At 37.8% G+C, this 18,062-nt stretch overlaps 1 protein-coding gene across 11 annotated transcripts in view; it reads left to right on the forward strand.

Moving 5' to 3' along the window:
* The window catches only part of PTPRT (protein tyrosine phosphatase receptor type T), a 1,089,879-nt gene that overhangs the window by 868,273 nt on the left and 203,544 nt on the right, over positions 1 to 18,062 (forward strand). For all 11 annotated transcript variants that reach the window (XM_036826097.1, XM_036826100.1, XM_036826103.1 and 8 more), the window contains exon 13: positions 17,610 to 17,646. In XM_036826097.1, the coding sequence (XP_036681992.1) occupies positions 17,610 to 17,646 (37 nt within the window). The remainder of the gene's footprint in view (positions 1 to 17,609; positions 17,647 to 18,062) is intronic.

Below are 18,062 nucleotides of genomic sequence, written 5' to 3' on the forward strand. Positions count from 1 at the left end.
CAAAGGAAGGTCAGGAATGTTGTGCTTATAGAAAGACAGTTTCAGAAGTTAGGCAGTTCTTCTGCAGACCCTTCCTGGAGGCTAAATTTTGGTCAACTTCCATCTTTTACATCATGGACCCCAACTTTGCAAACTCATAAACTCAATTTATCAGGATATAGAGTTGAGAGGAGATTCAAATAAAACAAACCTACAAGAGAATGGTGGAAATAGTAGGCAATTCTTTTTTAAAATAATTCCTTCCCTCCAAAAACATCCCCAAGTGTTTCCTATCTCAGAAGTCTGGGTTGCCCAAGATACCTCACGTTCTATATCCAGTTGTCACCAAGTCCTACTGCTTCTACACTCTAAAATTCTCTCCAATCCATGTACTTTTCTTATCTCCAGCGCCACCATCCTCATTCTGAATACCATCATCTCTTGCCTAAGAAACCTCAACAGCCACCCCCTGCACCAAGCTGGTCTTCTCACATCCACTCTTACTTGCCTCAAACCCATTCTCCAACCACAGCAAGCATGATACTATATGTATCTTCATTTAACAGATGAGTAAGCCAAAACTCAGAGAGGCTATTGAAGCACATTCCAGAAGCAAGAGACTGACCTGGGTTCGAACCTGTACATGTAAAAATGCTGTTAGTTGGTCCTGTGCAATTAGTGTCATGCTTCGTGCTGAGTCGTAACCCCACAAAGTGGAACCTGGCTAGACTGAGACCAGCAGGAGCCCCTAAAAGACCCCCAATCCCCCCACATCCACATGTTTCTCTTTCTCCCACCAAACGTGGCCAGCTTCAATGCCCTGCTCAATCTTGAAACACCTGCTGGCCCTGTCGTTAACATCAACAAATAATGAGCTGTACTAATAACAATTATCATAATAAATTGGCCTTTGATTACATCTGTCACCTGAGAATTTCAAAGACTTTACAAACATCAATTAGTAATTATAGCTAAAAGGATCACTCACCGAGAGCAGGGATCATTAAGGTCAGATAAGAGCTGTGCAGGGAGGCATGAAGGACAGCTCTGGCTTAGGCTGGTTTAGACCTGAGAGTCACCAGTCCCTGGTGGCAGGTCTAAGCCTCTCTCCATGAGGCTCAGAGGAACCACAGTTCTGACATCCCAATTAGGGGACAATTTGTACAGCTGCTCCATCAAAGTCCTGGTGCTGAGGAATGGGAAGCATGAAATGTAGTTTTGGAAGGGAGCTTATAGATTGTGCAGTTCCTTTCTTTGTGCAGAATAAGAAACTGAAGCCCGGAGTAGAAAAGTGATTTGCCCAAGGTCAAAGCCATGTCTTGAATCTAGTCTCCTGTACCTTGTCCATATTTGTTTACTCTGCAAAATTAGGACCATGCTCTCCTCTGTAGGGAGATATTGATTGATTGATGATGATGATGGTGGTGATGATGGTGATAAAAATCCAACAATCATTTATTAAGGGCTTGCTCTGAGTCAGTGAGGGGATACACAGATAAACAAGATACAGTCCCTGCCCTCAGGGAACCCACAATGCAATGGAAAAGACAATCATGAAAACAAATGTGTACAATAAACTATATCAGTAATCACATTGGCAGAATACCCAGTCTACAGCTGGAAGCCTGGAGGTGGAAAGGATCAGGAAGCATCTCATATAAAAAGTAACATTTGAGCCGAATATTGAAAGATAAGTGGGCATCTCCCACACAGACAATAGGGCAGAGGACAGGGTGTGTCCTGCAAAGGGAGCACCTGGGCAGAAGCCCAAAGGTTGGGAATTCTGTGATACATTTGGGGAGATTTGGTGTGATTGGTTCTGGGCTTATAGAGAGAAGGCCTGAGAGAGACAGAGAGCAGATAATGGCTGGCCTCACATGCCGTGCTAAAAAACTTGGGATTTATTCTGTTGAAGACAGGGAAAATGATCATGGCAATAACACAATTATTGACAAGGAACAAACACAATATATTGTGCTTTCTCTGCCCCAACATCAGTTTATTACAATAATAAAGCCATGCATGTATACTTCTTTGCATCTTTCAGGTATTTGTGCACTCGAAATTTTGTGCAACCCAATGAGATGTGCAGAGGATATTGCTACATTCTATAAATGAGGACCTTGTGACTCAGAAAGATTAAGTAATCTACCCAAGGAATTTACCCAAGGTCCACTCAACCAATGAGAAATGAAACTAGAATTTGAATGTCTAACTTCATTTTTTATGGCATATATAATATGTGCTAGGCACTGTACCATCAATGAAAAGGATGGGCAAGTCTCTTGCTTTCATGGTCTTTACATCTGGTGGGGAGCATGGAAAGTGACAATTAGTAAACATACAAATAAATAATTTCATCTTGTGATGGGTGAGAAAAGAGTGATATGATAGAGGGCAACTGGAGAGTGTGGCAACTGAGTGGAACCATCAGGGAAGGCAACTTTGAGGAGGTGACAGATAATAGAACTCGAATGATGAAGATGTGAAGGTCTCAAGGCATTCCAGGCAGAGGGAACAGCAAATGCAAAGGTCCTGAGGATGAAATAAATTCAGCAGATTCAGGAATTATAAACAGGATCAACAGGAAGGGGGAAGGTGGTAAGAAGCTAGTCAGAAGAGATACCAGTGTTGGTTTATGCAGGGTGATGAAGATAAAGGGATTTTACCCTTAATCCACTGGGAAACCATAGGAGAGTTTTAAACAGGGAGTAGTGGGATTTGACTTAGGTAATTACAAGGTGATCTGGGTCACAAGGGGAGGCATTAATTATCAGAGTCAAGAAAGGCTGTGGATAAAATGGACCAGAAGCTACAGTAGCCATCCAGGCAAGAGATGGTGGCAGTTTAGACCAAGGTGGTGAGAGCTGAGGCCAAGATAACATGATGAATTCAGAATATGGAAAAATATTTATTCTCTCCCTTTAAAATCATGTTAATATGGAAAATTTCAAACATATACAAAAATAAACAGGATAATAGACTCATATTATATGCCCCTCACTCAACTTCAACAATGATCAACCCGTGGCCAATCTTTTTTTTCCTCTCTATCCCAACTAACTCTCTCTGCTCCTCCAAATATTTTAAACTTCTTATTTCAGTGTAATTTCGATCTTACAGAAAAGCGTCAGGAAGAGTATGAAGAGCGTTCACAAACTCTCCACCCCAATTCCCTAATTACTGACAGTGTACCATATTTGCTTTACCCATTCCATTCTCTCCTTCTCTCTGTCTCCCTTCCCCTCTGCCCATCTGTCTATTTGTCTGGTGATCAATCTGTCATTGATCTGTCATATCTCTATACCTAACTGCTTCAATGTACTTTCCAATACAATACAAGACATATAATTACCAGGAAATGAATGTTGATGTGATACTGTTAGCCCCAATTTTCCCAATTGTCTCCATTATGTCCTTTACATAAAAATTCTTTTTAATCGATTCACAATCACATGTTGCATTTAGTTTTCATATCTTTAGATTCCTTGTATCTCAGTCTTTCATTGGCTTTCCTGACCTAGACTCTTGAAAATTACAGGCCAGTTATTTTGTAGAAGGTCCCTAACATTGGGTTTGCCTGAGGTTTGCTCACGATTAGATTCATGATGAATCTGATGCTTCTTTGGCAGGAATACCACAGAAATGACGTTGAGTTTTCGGTGCATCATATCAGGAGATGCGTAATATCCATGTATTCCATTACTGGGATGTTAACTTTAGTCACTTAAAGTGTTGTTCATCTAGGTTTTCTCCATCATAAAGTTACTGTTTCTCTTTAATGTATATATATCTTATAAGCATATAATTCTAGGCTACGTAAACATCCTGTTAGCCATCAAAATTTCATCCCTTAGTTTCAGCATTTGATGATTCTTGTCTACCTCAATTATTGGTAAGATGTTTTACCAAATGATGATTATCTAATTCCATCATTCTTTCTACATGCATTAGTTGACATCTTTTGTGAGGATGAGCTCTCCTTTATCTCATTCTTAATTAATTAATTTATTTCTAGTAGTAAAGACTCATAGATTCTTATTTTATTCAGTAGGTTATAAGCGATTGCCATCATTATTTTTAATGCTCAAATTATCCCAGTCTTAGCTAGTGGGAGCCCCATGCAGATTGGTTCCAATGTCCTTCATTTTTTCTTCTCTTTAAAAAAATTTTGCCGACTTTTAATTATGTAAAAACCATACAGATATCTTTTGATTATTGCTTTTATATGTATACATTTTTCAAAGTAGAAGGATGGAATATATTTTATTTAACAGGTTTAGCTTGATCTCTCAATTCAAACATTTAAGTAAATAGTATGTGGCTTCCATTTTTCCCTCTGCCTAAGCCCTGCAAATATAAGGAGTGTGCCTTCAGGGAAGTGTACCTATGTCCTTCTGACATGTCTCCATCAGTTTATGAAGACTAATTTTCTTTCTGGCACAATATATTGTGCTTTCTCTGCCCCAACCCTGTTATGGGGAATGGTACTTAGAAACCAACATCTGGGAACTAGTGGGTGTCATTGCTAATGGATATCATTGCTTTTAGGCTCTATAAGTGGACATAAACACAAGATATGCATATATCTGTATATTTTCATCTATCTATCTATCTCTGTATTAAAAACCAAAAATTCATAATGATACCCCAATTCCAGTTCAATGTCAGAAGACTCATTCTAGTCTTTACCCTCCCCCTCATATTTTAACTTGTTTCTCTGACAATGAGAAACTTGCCTTTTATTATTCTCAATACATGTACTTATTTGTTCAACCCTAGACTACCCAGAGAGTATTTTCAGAATTATTAACCTATACCACTTTGTAAAACAAATCCATTAACTAAGGTTCAACATATGCTTATAGTTCTTTCTGTCTTTAATCTGAGGCTGTATAAAATATTTTGTTCAAAATAGTTCTTTTGATTGAATTCTTTTTTATTTCCCTAGGGAATGGTTATATATTTATTGGAAATACAGTTCGGTTTATTTGTTTCTAATTTTGGGTTCACTCTCCCATCCTTATTGATGTTTTTGGATATATAAAATATTATAACATAGTTCCAAAAAGCCTAATCTGTACAAAAAGTGCATACAAAAAATACACACCATTTATTTGACCCCATTTCCACTATCCCCTATGGGAAATTAACTGTCATTAGTTTCTTATAATATTTTTGCGAAGTTAAAAGGTTCATGTATATTTTATTTCCCCTTCTACTTATAGAAAAGATAATACACTATTGATACCTGGAGATCACTTTATATTAGTTCATAAAGGTCTTCCTCAATCTTTTTTACAGCTGCATAGTATTCCACTATGTAGATGTATCTTAATTTATTCAATCACTCTTACGTGTGGACAGATAGATTGTTTCCAATATTTTTGAACTGCAAATATTGCTGCAATAAAGTATTGTGTACATATATGTTTTTTCATATTGTTGGAGATGTGTCTTCAGGGTACATTCCTAGAAGAAGGATTGTTGGGTCAAAAGGTGGACAAATATGTAGTTTTGGTAGCTGTTTCTAAGTTTCCTTCCTTAAAGCTGAATCAGTTTCCATTCCCTCCAGCAATGTTTCAAATTATCTGTTCTCTCCACACCTCACCAATAGGTTGTGTAGTCTAGCTTTAATTTTTTGTCAAATTATCACATGAAAATTGTATCTCAATATATTTTTAATTCCCTTTCTCTTATAAAAAATGAAGTTGACATCATTTCATATATTTAGGAGACATTTTTATATAATTTCGGAACTACATGTGTATGTTCTTTGCCCATTGTTTCTATCAGATTTTACCTTTTTCCCCTCAGTTTTTAAGAGCTATTTATATATCAGGATATTAAATTCTCTATCTGTGAGATATGTTGCAATTTTCTAGTCTTTGCTTATAATGTTCTGCCACACCAAAAAAAAGAATTAGTCAAATGCATCAATTTTTAAAAATCAACATCCAGACTTTGAGTCATAGTGAAAAACCTTTTCTTACACCAAGGTTATAATGGAATTCACCCATGTTTGCTTCTAGAACTTGTATAGTTTAAATATTTTTTACATTTAAATTTCTGATGTTTGGTGTTTGTTTTGGGCATGGTGTAAAGTATGTATCTAATTTTATCTTTCTTCCCAAATGTCTATTTAGTTGTCCTAGCCACATTTAAAAGTCCATCTTGCCCCCAATAATTTGAGATGCCACGTTTCTCATATTTTAAAATTTCATATGTTCTTGTGTCTTTTTTTGGAAAATCCAGAAATTCTCTTCCACTCACCTGTTTGACTATTTATGTGCTAGTACCTCACAGTTTTAATTATAAAGGCTCTATGCCTTGATACCTGATAGGGCAAGTCCCCCCACCTGGATTTTCTCTTCCAGTGATTTCCTAGTTCTTCTTGTGTGTTCATTTTTTCGTATAAGTAGTGTTAACTTGTCCAGCTCCAGAAAAAGCCTATTGGTAATTTTACTGGGATTGCATTACATTTATACATTAATTAGGGTGAACTGACATCTTTAAGATGTTGAATTATTTTAGCTGAGAACAGAAGATGTCTTTCTGTTCAAGTCTGCTTTTGTGTCTTTCAGGAGTGTTGTAAAGTTTTCTTCATATAGATTTTGCAGTTCTTGCTAAGTTTAATATCAAGTATTTAATCTTTGTTGCCATTGTGTATGGGATTTGCTGCCATATCTGCTGACTGAGGTTGGTTGTGTTTGTGGTTGCTATTCACTTTGTATGTTAATTTTATATCCTGCTACCTTTTATCATTGAGTCTAAGGATTTTCAGATATACTGTTATATCATCTCCAAACAGATATTCTAAAGTTTATTTTCCAATTTGTATGCCTCTAATTGATTTCTTTTATCCAATTGCACTGGCTAAAACTTCCAGTATGATATGAAGGAGTAGTGGAAATAGGGGGCATTCTACTCTTGTTCTTGGTATTAGTGAGAATGCCTTTACTAGAGTCCCATTAAGTAAGATGATGGTGTTAGAACTCGGATATATATTTTTATCACATTATGAAAATATTAATTCCTAGTTTCTTGGATTTTTTTTCTTTTAATCAGGAATGGGTATTAAATTTTGTCAAATGCTTTTTCTGCATGAATAGAGATAGTATGACTTTTCCTTTGATCCATTAATATGGTATACTATATGAATGGACTTCTTAACATCCAACCAACCTTGCATTTCTAGAATACATTCCACTTGATCATGGCATTTTATTTTTCTCAATGCAGTGTTGGATTCTGTTCACCAACATGTTATGTAATAGTTTTACACATTCAAAAGTAAAATTCGTCTATAATTTCTCCCCTTCTCCCCTCCTTTTCTTTTTTTGGTATTCTCTTCCCCAGGTTTAGGTATCAGTGTTTTGCTGGTTTCATTTAAAAATGAGAATGTTTTTCTTCATTTTCCATGCTGCAGAAAAATTTATGTCAGTACTATCTTGTCTTTAAAAGTCTGATAGAAATTCCCTATTGAAACATTTCAGCATGGTGTTTTTCTTATGGGGTAGTTCTTTAATATCTTCCTCTATTTATTCTGTGAAATTAGATCTGTTGTTTTTGTTTTTATTTGTAATAAAATCTATTTTATAAGCTATATTTTCCTAGGAAATAATCATTTCCATTTCGCTCTTCAAAATTATTTTCAGAGTAGTAGTAGTCTAATTTTAAGAAGTTTCTTCTTTTTCAATGGTTATTTCCCTGTTGTCATTTCTTCTTTTGTACATTGGTGCTTCCTCTCTTTTTTCTTTTTTCTAGTAGTTTTCTCTTCTCTATTTCAATAATTTCTGCTTTTGCCTTTATTATTCCCTACTATGGTCCTATTTTTGCTCAGTTTTTTGTTTCGTTTCTAGATGTTTGTGGTGGAAATTTAATTAATTTAGTTAATTTTTTTCATTCTTTCATTTTTACCAATGTACTTTAATCTAGTCACTGCTTTACATGATTTTTGTAGATTCCAATATGTAGATTTTTCACTATTTTGTTTAAAAATATTTAAATTTTTGTTCACAACTTCCCTTTCACCTAGAAGTTGCCCAAAAGAAATTATTTTGTAAATTTCTAGGTGGAAGGACCTACTTGGTTTTTTTATATTCTTAAAAATTTCTCATCTTATTATATTGTAACCATAGAATGTTTCTTGTAATATTTCTGATCTATTCAACATAGCAATGCTTTCTTAATTAGCTAACATATGGTAAGTTTTTCTGAATGCTTCATAAGCTCATAAGAAGAAGATTTTTCTCTATAATCAGGCTGTAGGGTTTGACACAGATCCACAAGATCTGCCTAATTATTTTAGCTCTTCTGTATCCTTGCCTATTTTTTTGCCACTTGATCTGTCTTATACTGACAGTAGTCTTCTATTATTCTTGTATCTCCTATAGTTTCTACTTCATAAAGGTGATCATTGTGGCTTTTGGTTCATAGATATTCATGCCTGTTATATTTCTTGTTAATCGTGGGTTTAGCATTAAAAAGTGTTCTTTGTTATATTTTATGCTTTTTAAATTGCATTTTACTCTGTCTGATATCAGGATCACTGATATGGCTTTCTTTCTTTTTTTTTTGCTCCCATTCCTTTATTGTTGCCTTTCATAATTACTTTGTTTTAGGTTTGACCTTTATATATAGCAGATAGTTGGGTCTCACTTTATGAGACATTTTGAAATATTTTTCATGTAATTATATGAGTTTAAACCCATTCACATGTGTTGATGTGACTGATATGTTTGGTCTCAACTCTGTCATGTGTTCTTTATATCATAATTTACTGTATTCGTTTTGTAATACTTACCAATATGTTTTCCTTACCCTTTTATTTTAAAATTTCTTTTGATATTTAGAAAGGTTTGTATTTTTGTTCTAGTAGTTATCTTTGTTCTTATACTTTTCAATACATTTTATCCTCTCTTTTCTTATTTAACCTCTTGCTGGCAGCATGTTTTCCAGCATTTTTGAGGTGTAATTAACAAATAAAAATTGTATATATTTAAGGTGTATCACATGATGGGGTTTTTGGTTGATTTGTTTGTTTTGGGTTCTTTGTGAAGTACAGCTGATTTATAATATTATATTAGTTTCAGGTGTATAGCACAGTGATTGAGTATTTTTGAAGACTATACACCATTATAACTTATTACAAGATAATGGCTGTAATTCCCTCTACTGTACAATATATCCTTGTTGCTTATCTACTTTATACATAGTAGTTTGTATCTGGTAATCCCATACCCCTAATTTGTACCTTCCCCCTTCCTTCCACTATGAAATGATCACCATGATGAAGCTCTCACAGTTACCATTGTGTATGGTAAGAACACTTAAGATCTACTCTCTTAGCAAATTTCAAGTTTGAAAAGCAGTAATATACAAATCTCCAGAACTTATTCATCCTACGTAACTCTTGGATCAACATCTCCCCATTTCCTCTACACTTTAGCTTCTGCACCCACTACTCTCTGATTTTATAAGTTCGACTTTATCAGATTCCACATGTAAGTGAAATCATGCATTACGTGTCCTTCTGTGTCTGGCTTATTTCACTTTGCCTAATGTCCTCCAGCTTCATCCGTGTTGTTGCAAATGACAGGTTCTCCTTCTTTTTAGAATAATAGTCCATCGTCTGTATCTACCACATTTTCTTCTCCCTGGTCCTAGCTGCCTCCAGACCATTCAGCCATACTGATCCCCTCTGTTTTCTGGTTGGGACAAAAAAGAAATGGGCCTCTTGAGCAGCATCTTACATAGCTGGGGAGGTGGGTCACTCATGATGTTCTCCTTTCCCCCATGGGGTCTCTCTTGGCACTGAGCTGTGCCACTTTGGGGGACAGATGACACATGTAAAGTGAAACTGTTCTTTTTACCCTCCTCAATGCTTTTATTATAAGAGTTTTTGCTCCAGTGGGGTGCTGGGACCTCTCTTCTGGACTTTCAAGTTCCCACAAAGGCACCCTCATCCATGGGTGTCAAAATTATGTTTCTGGGGGATGATGAGTGTGAAAATTTACTCTGCCATCTTGCAGACATCATTGCTTTGTCAGTGTTTGATGGTACCCACTGACTTTCATCTATTGCCTGTACAACAATCAGAGTGAACTTACTCTGCTCTCCTCTTTCCCTATTTCTTCTCTTTCTCATTTTTACTTGCATTATTTTTACAAGAAAATAAAACATTTATATATTCTGCTTTCAACCATGTCCCTACCTTGTTTTAGTCTTAGATTTACAATTAAATATATTAAACGCTTTCCATCAGTCCTTTTGCCAAAATTTCTTCAGTCATCTCTTTGTTGAGTGAAGTTTATCCTCTGGCATATTTCTCAAGAAAGACTCATGAGTACAGGAATCTCTGAGTGATTGCATGTTGCAAGTTATTTTTCTATAGCTTTGCTATTTGAAAGATACTTGGCTAGCTATAAAATCCTTGGTTCATAATTTCTTTCTTTGAGTTCTTGAAAATGCTGCTCCATATTTCTCGGCCTTGTATGTCGCTTTGGAGACATCTCATGGCAGCCTAATCCTCTTGCCCTTGTAAATTGTTTGATCCTTTTTGCCTGGAGTCCTTGAGACTTTTCTTTTTTTTAAGTTAAACAGTTTTGCTAGGATCTTGAAATTGATCTTTCAGGTCTTTGAGTCCTTTCAATATGTAGGCTCAGGTCATCTCTTAATACCAGACATTTTCCTCAGATTATTGTTATAAATCTTTGCTTATTTAATTACTTAATCTGTCTTCTCAGGGATTTCAAGTAGACGTATATTGGATCTTCTTTGTCTTCTCTTTAAGACACTTTTTCACTGACACATGTTACATTTTTCTCTATATCATTTTCATTCCCTTGTCTGTCGTTCTCTTTCTTCGATGCCCCTTATTAAAAATTTCCTTTGGGGACTTCCCTGGTGGTGCAGTGGTTAAGAATCCACCTGCCAATGCAGGGGACACGGGTTCAAGCCCTGGTCCAGGAAGATCCCACATGCCACGGAGCAGTGAAGCCTGTGTGCCACAACTGCTGAGCCTGCACTCTAGAGCCCACAAGCCACGACTACTGAGCCTGTGTGCCACAACTACTGAAGCCCGCACGCCTAGAGCCTGTGCTCTGCAAAAAGAGAAGGCACCGCGATGAGAAGCCCACGCACCTCAATGAAGAGTAGCCCCCACTTGCCACAACTAGAGAAAGCCCACATGCAGCAACGAAGACCCAACAAAGCCAAAAAAAATTTTTTTAATTAAAAAAAAAATTTCCTTTGGACACCTTGTAATTTAATAATTTAATCTTCATTTCTGATCACTTTTGGTTTTGTTTTCTTTTTTTTGTTTTTTGTTTTTGCCTCTGAGTTCAATCAGTTATTTTTTCCTAGTTCTTTTATGTTTCAGTTATTAATCTTTGCATTTCTAATTCAAAGTTGTTTGAGGAAATTTAATTCAGTTTGGAGTATTATTGTGTTACAGATTCTTTTCTTTTCTGGTTTGTAATTTTTTTGGAGGGGGTATGTATTTCTATCAGTTGGGATCTTTTGATTTTTATTTTCTGTTCTCCTTCGTATAGAAGATTTATTTGGCTTCTTCCATTTATTCATTTTGTAGATTTGAGGTTCAGAAACACACTATTCTGATAAGGTAGTGAAGTATGTTTTAAGGTATGACTGAGTTTTTTGTATCACGGGGGATGGGTGGTTATGTGCTCTCTGACTTGTCACTGTTGCTCTTCTCTTTTAATGTACGGAGTCTTAAAATTCCCCCTTTTGCCTCTTTCCCTTTCATCATCCGATCTCCCAAGGACACTTCTCCCTTCTTTTTACCCTATTTTCCCCCATAAGTGATACCTATGGAAGATTACCACCTTGAATTTTGTGTGCTTTCAGGTTGTTTTCACATAGTCATTTCCTTATTCTAGCAGGATTCTCTTTCAGAATTTTCACAAGTAGGAACTTGGTCTTTCTGAAGATCGTTTTATAAAATCTTACAGCCTCTACTACCTTACCTTTTTTCTTTTTCACGTTGTTTTTCGGTACAGCCCTAGCTCTCCACAAAGGTTTGTGTTGAGATCCTTAGAAATAGTTCATTCAACTGCAGTGCTTATTCTTCTACTAACAGGGACTATGAAGTTTTGAGGGTTCTATGTATATATTTTTAAATTTATTTATTCTTTTTTTGGTCTGTGTTGGGTCTTCGTTGCAGCATGCAGGCTTTCTCTAGTTGGGGTGAGTGGGGGCTACTCTTCGTTGTGGTGCGTGGGCTTCTCACCGCGATGGCTTCTCTTGTTGCAGAGCACAGGCTCTAGGCACGCCGGCTTCAGTAGTTGTGGCACGTGGGCTCAGTAGTTGTGGCTCACGGGCTCTAGAGCACAGGCTCAGTAGTTGTGGCGCACGGGCTTAGTTGCTCCGCGGCATGTGCGATCTTCCTGGACCAGGGCTCGAACCCGTGTCCCCTGCGTTGGCAGGTGGCTTCTTAACCACTATGCCACCAGGGAAGTCCCTCTATGTATTTTAATGATGTTGAGGTTGTGAGTTTTGTATAGCTTTATTTTTTTCTTGTTTTCCTGTGTTGTTTTTTTGAAGGATATGTGGAGAGATTTGATTTTAGATGGTTATCATTTTCTTCAACTACTAAGAGCCAGCAGGAATTGACTGTGGATTGGTTGTGGGAAATTATGGAACTAGAAGAATTCAAGGATGACTCCTAGGTTTTTTTACTTAAATCAACCAAGTAGATAATGGTAACATTTCCTGAAATGAGGAAAACTGGTGTGTGTATAAGGCCTGGAGTAGAAGTGAAGAGAGTAACAGAATTATCTTTTGGAGGTTTGTAAATTTGTTATGAGTATATGGATATATGAGCCTGGATCTCTGGAATACCATTGTTAGAAATAGAAATTTGAGCATTACAAGGGTTCAGTACTTAAAGCCTTTTAACTAAATGTAATCTCTTAGTGAGAAAATTGGGATACAGATGAAAGAGGATATAAAATAAGACCACTCCAGTGTTTGGAGGTCAAGCAGATGATAAATGTCTAGCCAAATAAAATAAAATTTAAATTTAAAAAAGAGGATTAGGAACAGACAGTGAGATGGGAGAAAAACCTAGAGAGTAGAGTGACCTAAAAGGCAAGAGGAGAAAAAGAGTCAAAGAGAAAGTGTCAGTTGCAACTAATATTGATGAGAAATTAAGGAAGATGGGGTTGGAGCAGTGACCTTTAGAGTTGACCATATGAAAGTCTTTGTCGACCTGATGAGAGCAATCAGATTAAGGTGAGTTCCAGGGTGCTGGTGAGGTAAGACAATCAAGTCTGCATCTAGAGAGAGAACACAGAATATTTTCAGAGCTTGAGTTTAATCGGGAGTTTTCTGAATGGGCTTGCATGTTACTTGGGAGTTTCGTCCCAGGGCTCAGGGCCCTGGCTATTGCCTGAAGCAGAGCCTAGTGCCTTCCAGGAAGATCTGATAGGGTTGGTGATGAACATGTATCCAGTTAGAAGAGCATGCCACCAAGAGCCAGCTCTCCTGCATCCTGCAGCTTTACTTTGCCTTTTGCTGGCGACTGAAGATCTGCAGATTACAACATGCAAGCTCATTAGGGAGTTATATCTCAGAGGGTACTCTGGCCCTTTCATGCCTTCAAAGGCACTCCTCACTCATTTTTTTCCAGAGGCTGAGCCTGCCAGGTGACCTAGTCATAATGGTTCTGGGCTGCTCAGTTTCCAGAACCTCTCTGCTTCCCTTTTCCATCCCTGGCTTTCTGATTGCTCAGGGTCCTGTTTCAAGTCAAAACAGAATTCCTTCATACAAATTGCTTGGCCTGTTTTTCAAAATATGGCTGTGCTCCGCCTCGCTGTGCCTGTGAACAAGCCAAGAAAGCAGGGCATCTGACCTCAGTGGCAAAAACGTATTTGCCGACAGACACCTCAGAAAAGAAGGCCATTTACTTCAAGGTTACTGTGTTTGGCTTACTCTCTGTGTAACCTTGGGAAATTTTATGTAATCTTGTTTCATTAGAGAAAAAAAAAAGGAGCATTGTGGTATTCATCACATAGCCTTGCTACAAGAATGAAAAATAAAATGTTCGAAATAGGTACCTTAAGAAAAGAGAACCTTCCTCTTTTTTTTTTTTTCTTAGTGATGCTTTCAGGGACTGACATGCTAAGTGGATGAGCCACACCGAGGCCAAACAACAGCTTAGGGATCAGGGCAATGGAAGAGCATCACAGGAAATTGGGCTGCAGAGAGACTAGACTGGGGACCCAGTGGGTATCATCAATACCAGAAGCATTGGGCAGGGTGAGGTGGTGGGAGGACTCTGGGACCAAGCAGAGCCAAAATATGCTTTCCAAAGGTTTGGGGGGAACAGGATCTCTGCGGCCAGGTTCTCCCTCCTGGTCCAAGCCACTACCATCATCTACACCACCACACTCTCCCCACCAACTAGTTTCTCTTGCACCGGAAGTCTATTCTCTATACCACAGCCTCTACATTTTGGAAAATGAAAGTCTGAAAATTTTATTCTTCCTACTCATAACTGGAAGCAACCTTAGAATATCCCACCTACTCTACCAAAGTAGCCTTCTCCATCCCTTTCTCTGTCATTTGATTGGTGGGAAAATTGAGCCACAGAGAGGGGCAGTGAGTTGCTCAGTATCGCACAGCACTGGCAGATCCTTGAGTAGAAGCAGGTCTCAACAGAAGCACAACAGTTAGGGCATTATATTCTATCCCAAAGTGATATATTCCTGTGTGCAGATTTGCAAGTCTAGAGTGGGAAATGGAATGTGAGTGAGGTTAAAATAATGGGGACATGAAATTGTATTGCACTGTGGAGATGGAACGGAAAATATACCAAATGCTTTTCCTTTTCCCAAAGGCTTACATAATCTTGGCACAAGGAAAGTACTCATTTCCTTTTTACGGAACCGATTGGGAACTTTGAGTTAATGCCCACAGGCCAGACTTCCCAAATGATCAAATGCAGAATTTCAAGCATGTTCCTGACTTGCTTGCTAACAGTTCAATCACGCAGAAGGCCAAGAGAGTGACTCAGGACTTTGTTATTCTGTACTTGATTCTAACCAACAAAGACAAATTGGTTATGGAATTAAAGATGTCAGGAACTTGGGAGAAAGCAGATATGTCAGAGTCATGTTTGTGAGAGCCAAGGGTAGTTAAACATAATCAGATGCGTGCTCTAGATGATAGAAAATAGTTTAATAGATTCTGGTGGAGGAGGTGGTATTGGGAAATGGCTCACTTTCAGGCATGCAACTGTGGAAGGGAAGATGATTCTAAGGAGAATTAGAAGGTTCTACGAATGACTCAGTGAGGAAGAAGGCAGTAGAATAAACCATTGTGGCTACGCAATATTCCCTTTAATGTGACACATTTTAAAGCGAACTTTCCCTCAAAAGACACATTAGCCTTCACCTTTGTGGAGAGGAAGTGACCCAGAAGGAGCATGATGGATATTAGTTCAAAGGACTCAAATTCTTATCGTATGAGGAATTGTTGACGAGAAGAAGGTTAATGAACCTGAGAACTGTCTTTCAATATCAAGACATCTTTCCTACACAAGCAAAGGCAGACTTTCTGTCGTCTGCAGAACAGAATCAAGACCATTGGGGTGTCATACTTGGGTTTAATAGGAGTGACAATTCCTAGCATTTGGAGGTGTGCATGGATAAAATAGACTCTGCTGTAGACATTATCATTGCTTCTCTTCTTGGTGCCTGGAGGACTCCATTTCCTACCTCACTAAAGTCAGGCATGGCCCTGTGAGTGGCTCTAGCTGATGAAACCTGAGTCAAAAGTGTTACTTCTGATAGTTGCCAGTGCTTAACTCCTCATCATGCTTTTATCCTGCCTCAGTGAACACTGAAGCATTGTGTTAAAATGGAGGTACCTGCCTTGGTCTTTGAGTGACTACAATGAGTAGAGTATCCCCTAACCACCACCATCACCTCCCCCTCAGACCCAGCCATACACATACATTGGACATGTAGCTTGAGTGGAAAATAAACCTTTGCTGTTTTTAGCCCCTGAATTTCATGGGTTTTATTACTTCTGCATAATTCTGACTAGCCCAGTGTCTTCAAGATGAAGTGGTTACTTACGTGTGAGCATTAGCAAGACAGGCATTGGATTCTTGAGCCTCACACACTTGCATTCTTTGCTTTTTTTTTTTTTAACATCTTTATTGGAGTGTAATTGCTTTACAATGGTGTGTTAGTTTCTGCTTTATAACAAAGTGAATCAGCTATACGTACACATATGTTCCCATATCTCCTCCCCCTTGCATCTCCTTCCATCCCACCCTCCCTATCCCACCCCTGTAGGTGGTCACAAAGCACCGAGCTGATCTCCCTGTGCTATGCGGCTGCTTCCCACTAGCTATCTATTTTACGTTTGGTAATGTATATATGTCCATGCCACTCTCTCACTTTGTCACAGCTTACCCTTCCCCCTCCCCATATCCTCAAGTCCATTCTCTAGTAGGTCTGCATCTTTATTCCCGTCTTGCCCCTAGGTTCTTCATGACCTTTTTTTGTTTGTTTGTTTTTTTCTTAGATTCCATATATATGTGTTAGCATATGGTATTTGTTTTGCAGTTCTATTTACAGTAACCAGGACATGGAAGCAACCTAAGTGTCCCATCAACAGATGAATGGATAAAGAATATGTGGCACATATATACAATGGAATATTACTCAGCCATAAAAAGAAACAAAATTGAGTTATTTGTAGTGAGGTGGATGGACCTAGAGTCTGTCGTACAGAGTGAAGTAAGTCAGAAAGAGAAAAGCATTCTTTGCTTTTTATTTTCCTTTGCTACACAATATTCAGACTCTTACTGGGGGTATAACTTAGTCAACTGGAATGTTCAACTGGTTCCACGACCTCCTAGGATATGATCCCAGTAATGCAGGCTAAAATGATTCTCTTGCTAAGCACACTCTTCTGTATCTCAACTGCATGCCCAGCAACATCATAAATTTATGGATCCTGTTCCCTTGGGGAGCAGCCAACAGCAACAAGATAGCTCACCAAGCAAAGATTCTATTGCCACGCAAACACACCCACACAACATGATCTATGAAAACTGTAAGGTGTCTACCAGAGATCTCTGGGCCAAAGTAACTTTTTGAACATGAATTTTGCAGTTTGTTTCTTATACATTCATATTGACTGGGCTATTCCTAAGTGTCTGTTTCAGTGTATGCATATAGGTGCATTATATACTTTTAACTGAGCTTCGCAAGGATGGCCTTGATACCATCTACTAACCCATGCAACTGAGTGAAGCACACACATGCCACAGTGTACCCACTTAGTGTCATGGTTAAAGTTGTTCTGTGCTGGGCAGTATTTATGCATTGGTTCTGTCTGGGGAAGAAGCTTTATAAGGTGATGGGAGCCAGGAAGTGAAAGTAACAAAATATGTACCTAGCTTGAAAAGAAATGAGATAGAATTAAAAGGTGATTCCAATGGTGGAAAAACTGGAAGGGACAAATTTTAAATTATAATCAAAAATACATATGCATGCCTATATATGCAAATATGTATATGTATATTTTATATGTATTAAAAAACCAAACCCACGACAAATTAACTGAAGTCTCACTTTTGTTGTTCACAGGAGACCAAAATCAACTGTGTTCGTCTGGCTACAAAAGGTATGTTGGCATGCCCTGTCTGTCTTCAGCCATTTAAGTACTTCTCCCTCTAGCCACACAGGGAAATTTTAGGCAACGATGGCTAAAAATAACAAGAAAGAATTGTTATTTTCATTGGAGTCATTTGCATCTAGGTATTAATATATACTTACGGTATATATTAATAACAGTGCCTAAAGCATAGGAAGAGCTCAAAACATATTTGTTTAGTCAATGGATGGCTGGATGGATGGACGAACTAGTACATTAATCAGTGGCGTGGTAAATATAAATTTACTCAAATAGTCTTCTGCTATAGATTTTCATTGTATTTGGGTCTGTGTTTGGGTATTTTTTTTGCATGTCAATTAGACCTATCTTCTGGTTTTGCACTTTATTCAATTGGCGCATGGCTTTCAAAAACGAGGTGATTAGTG

Source organism: Balaenoptera musculus, chromosome 15 (genome assembly GCF_009873245.2).
Source record: "Balaenoptera musculus isolate JJ_BM4_2016_0621 chromosome 15, mBalMus1.pri.v3, whole genome shotgun sequence".
In the NCBI taxonomy this organism is placed as follows: Eukaryota; Metazoa; Chordata; class Mammalia; order Artiodactyla; family Balaenopteridae; genus Balaenoptera; species Balaenoptera musculus.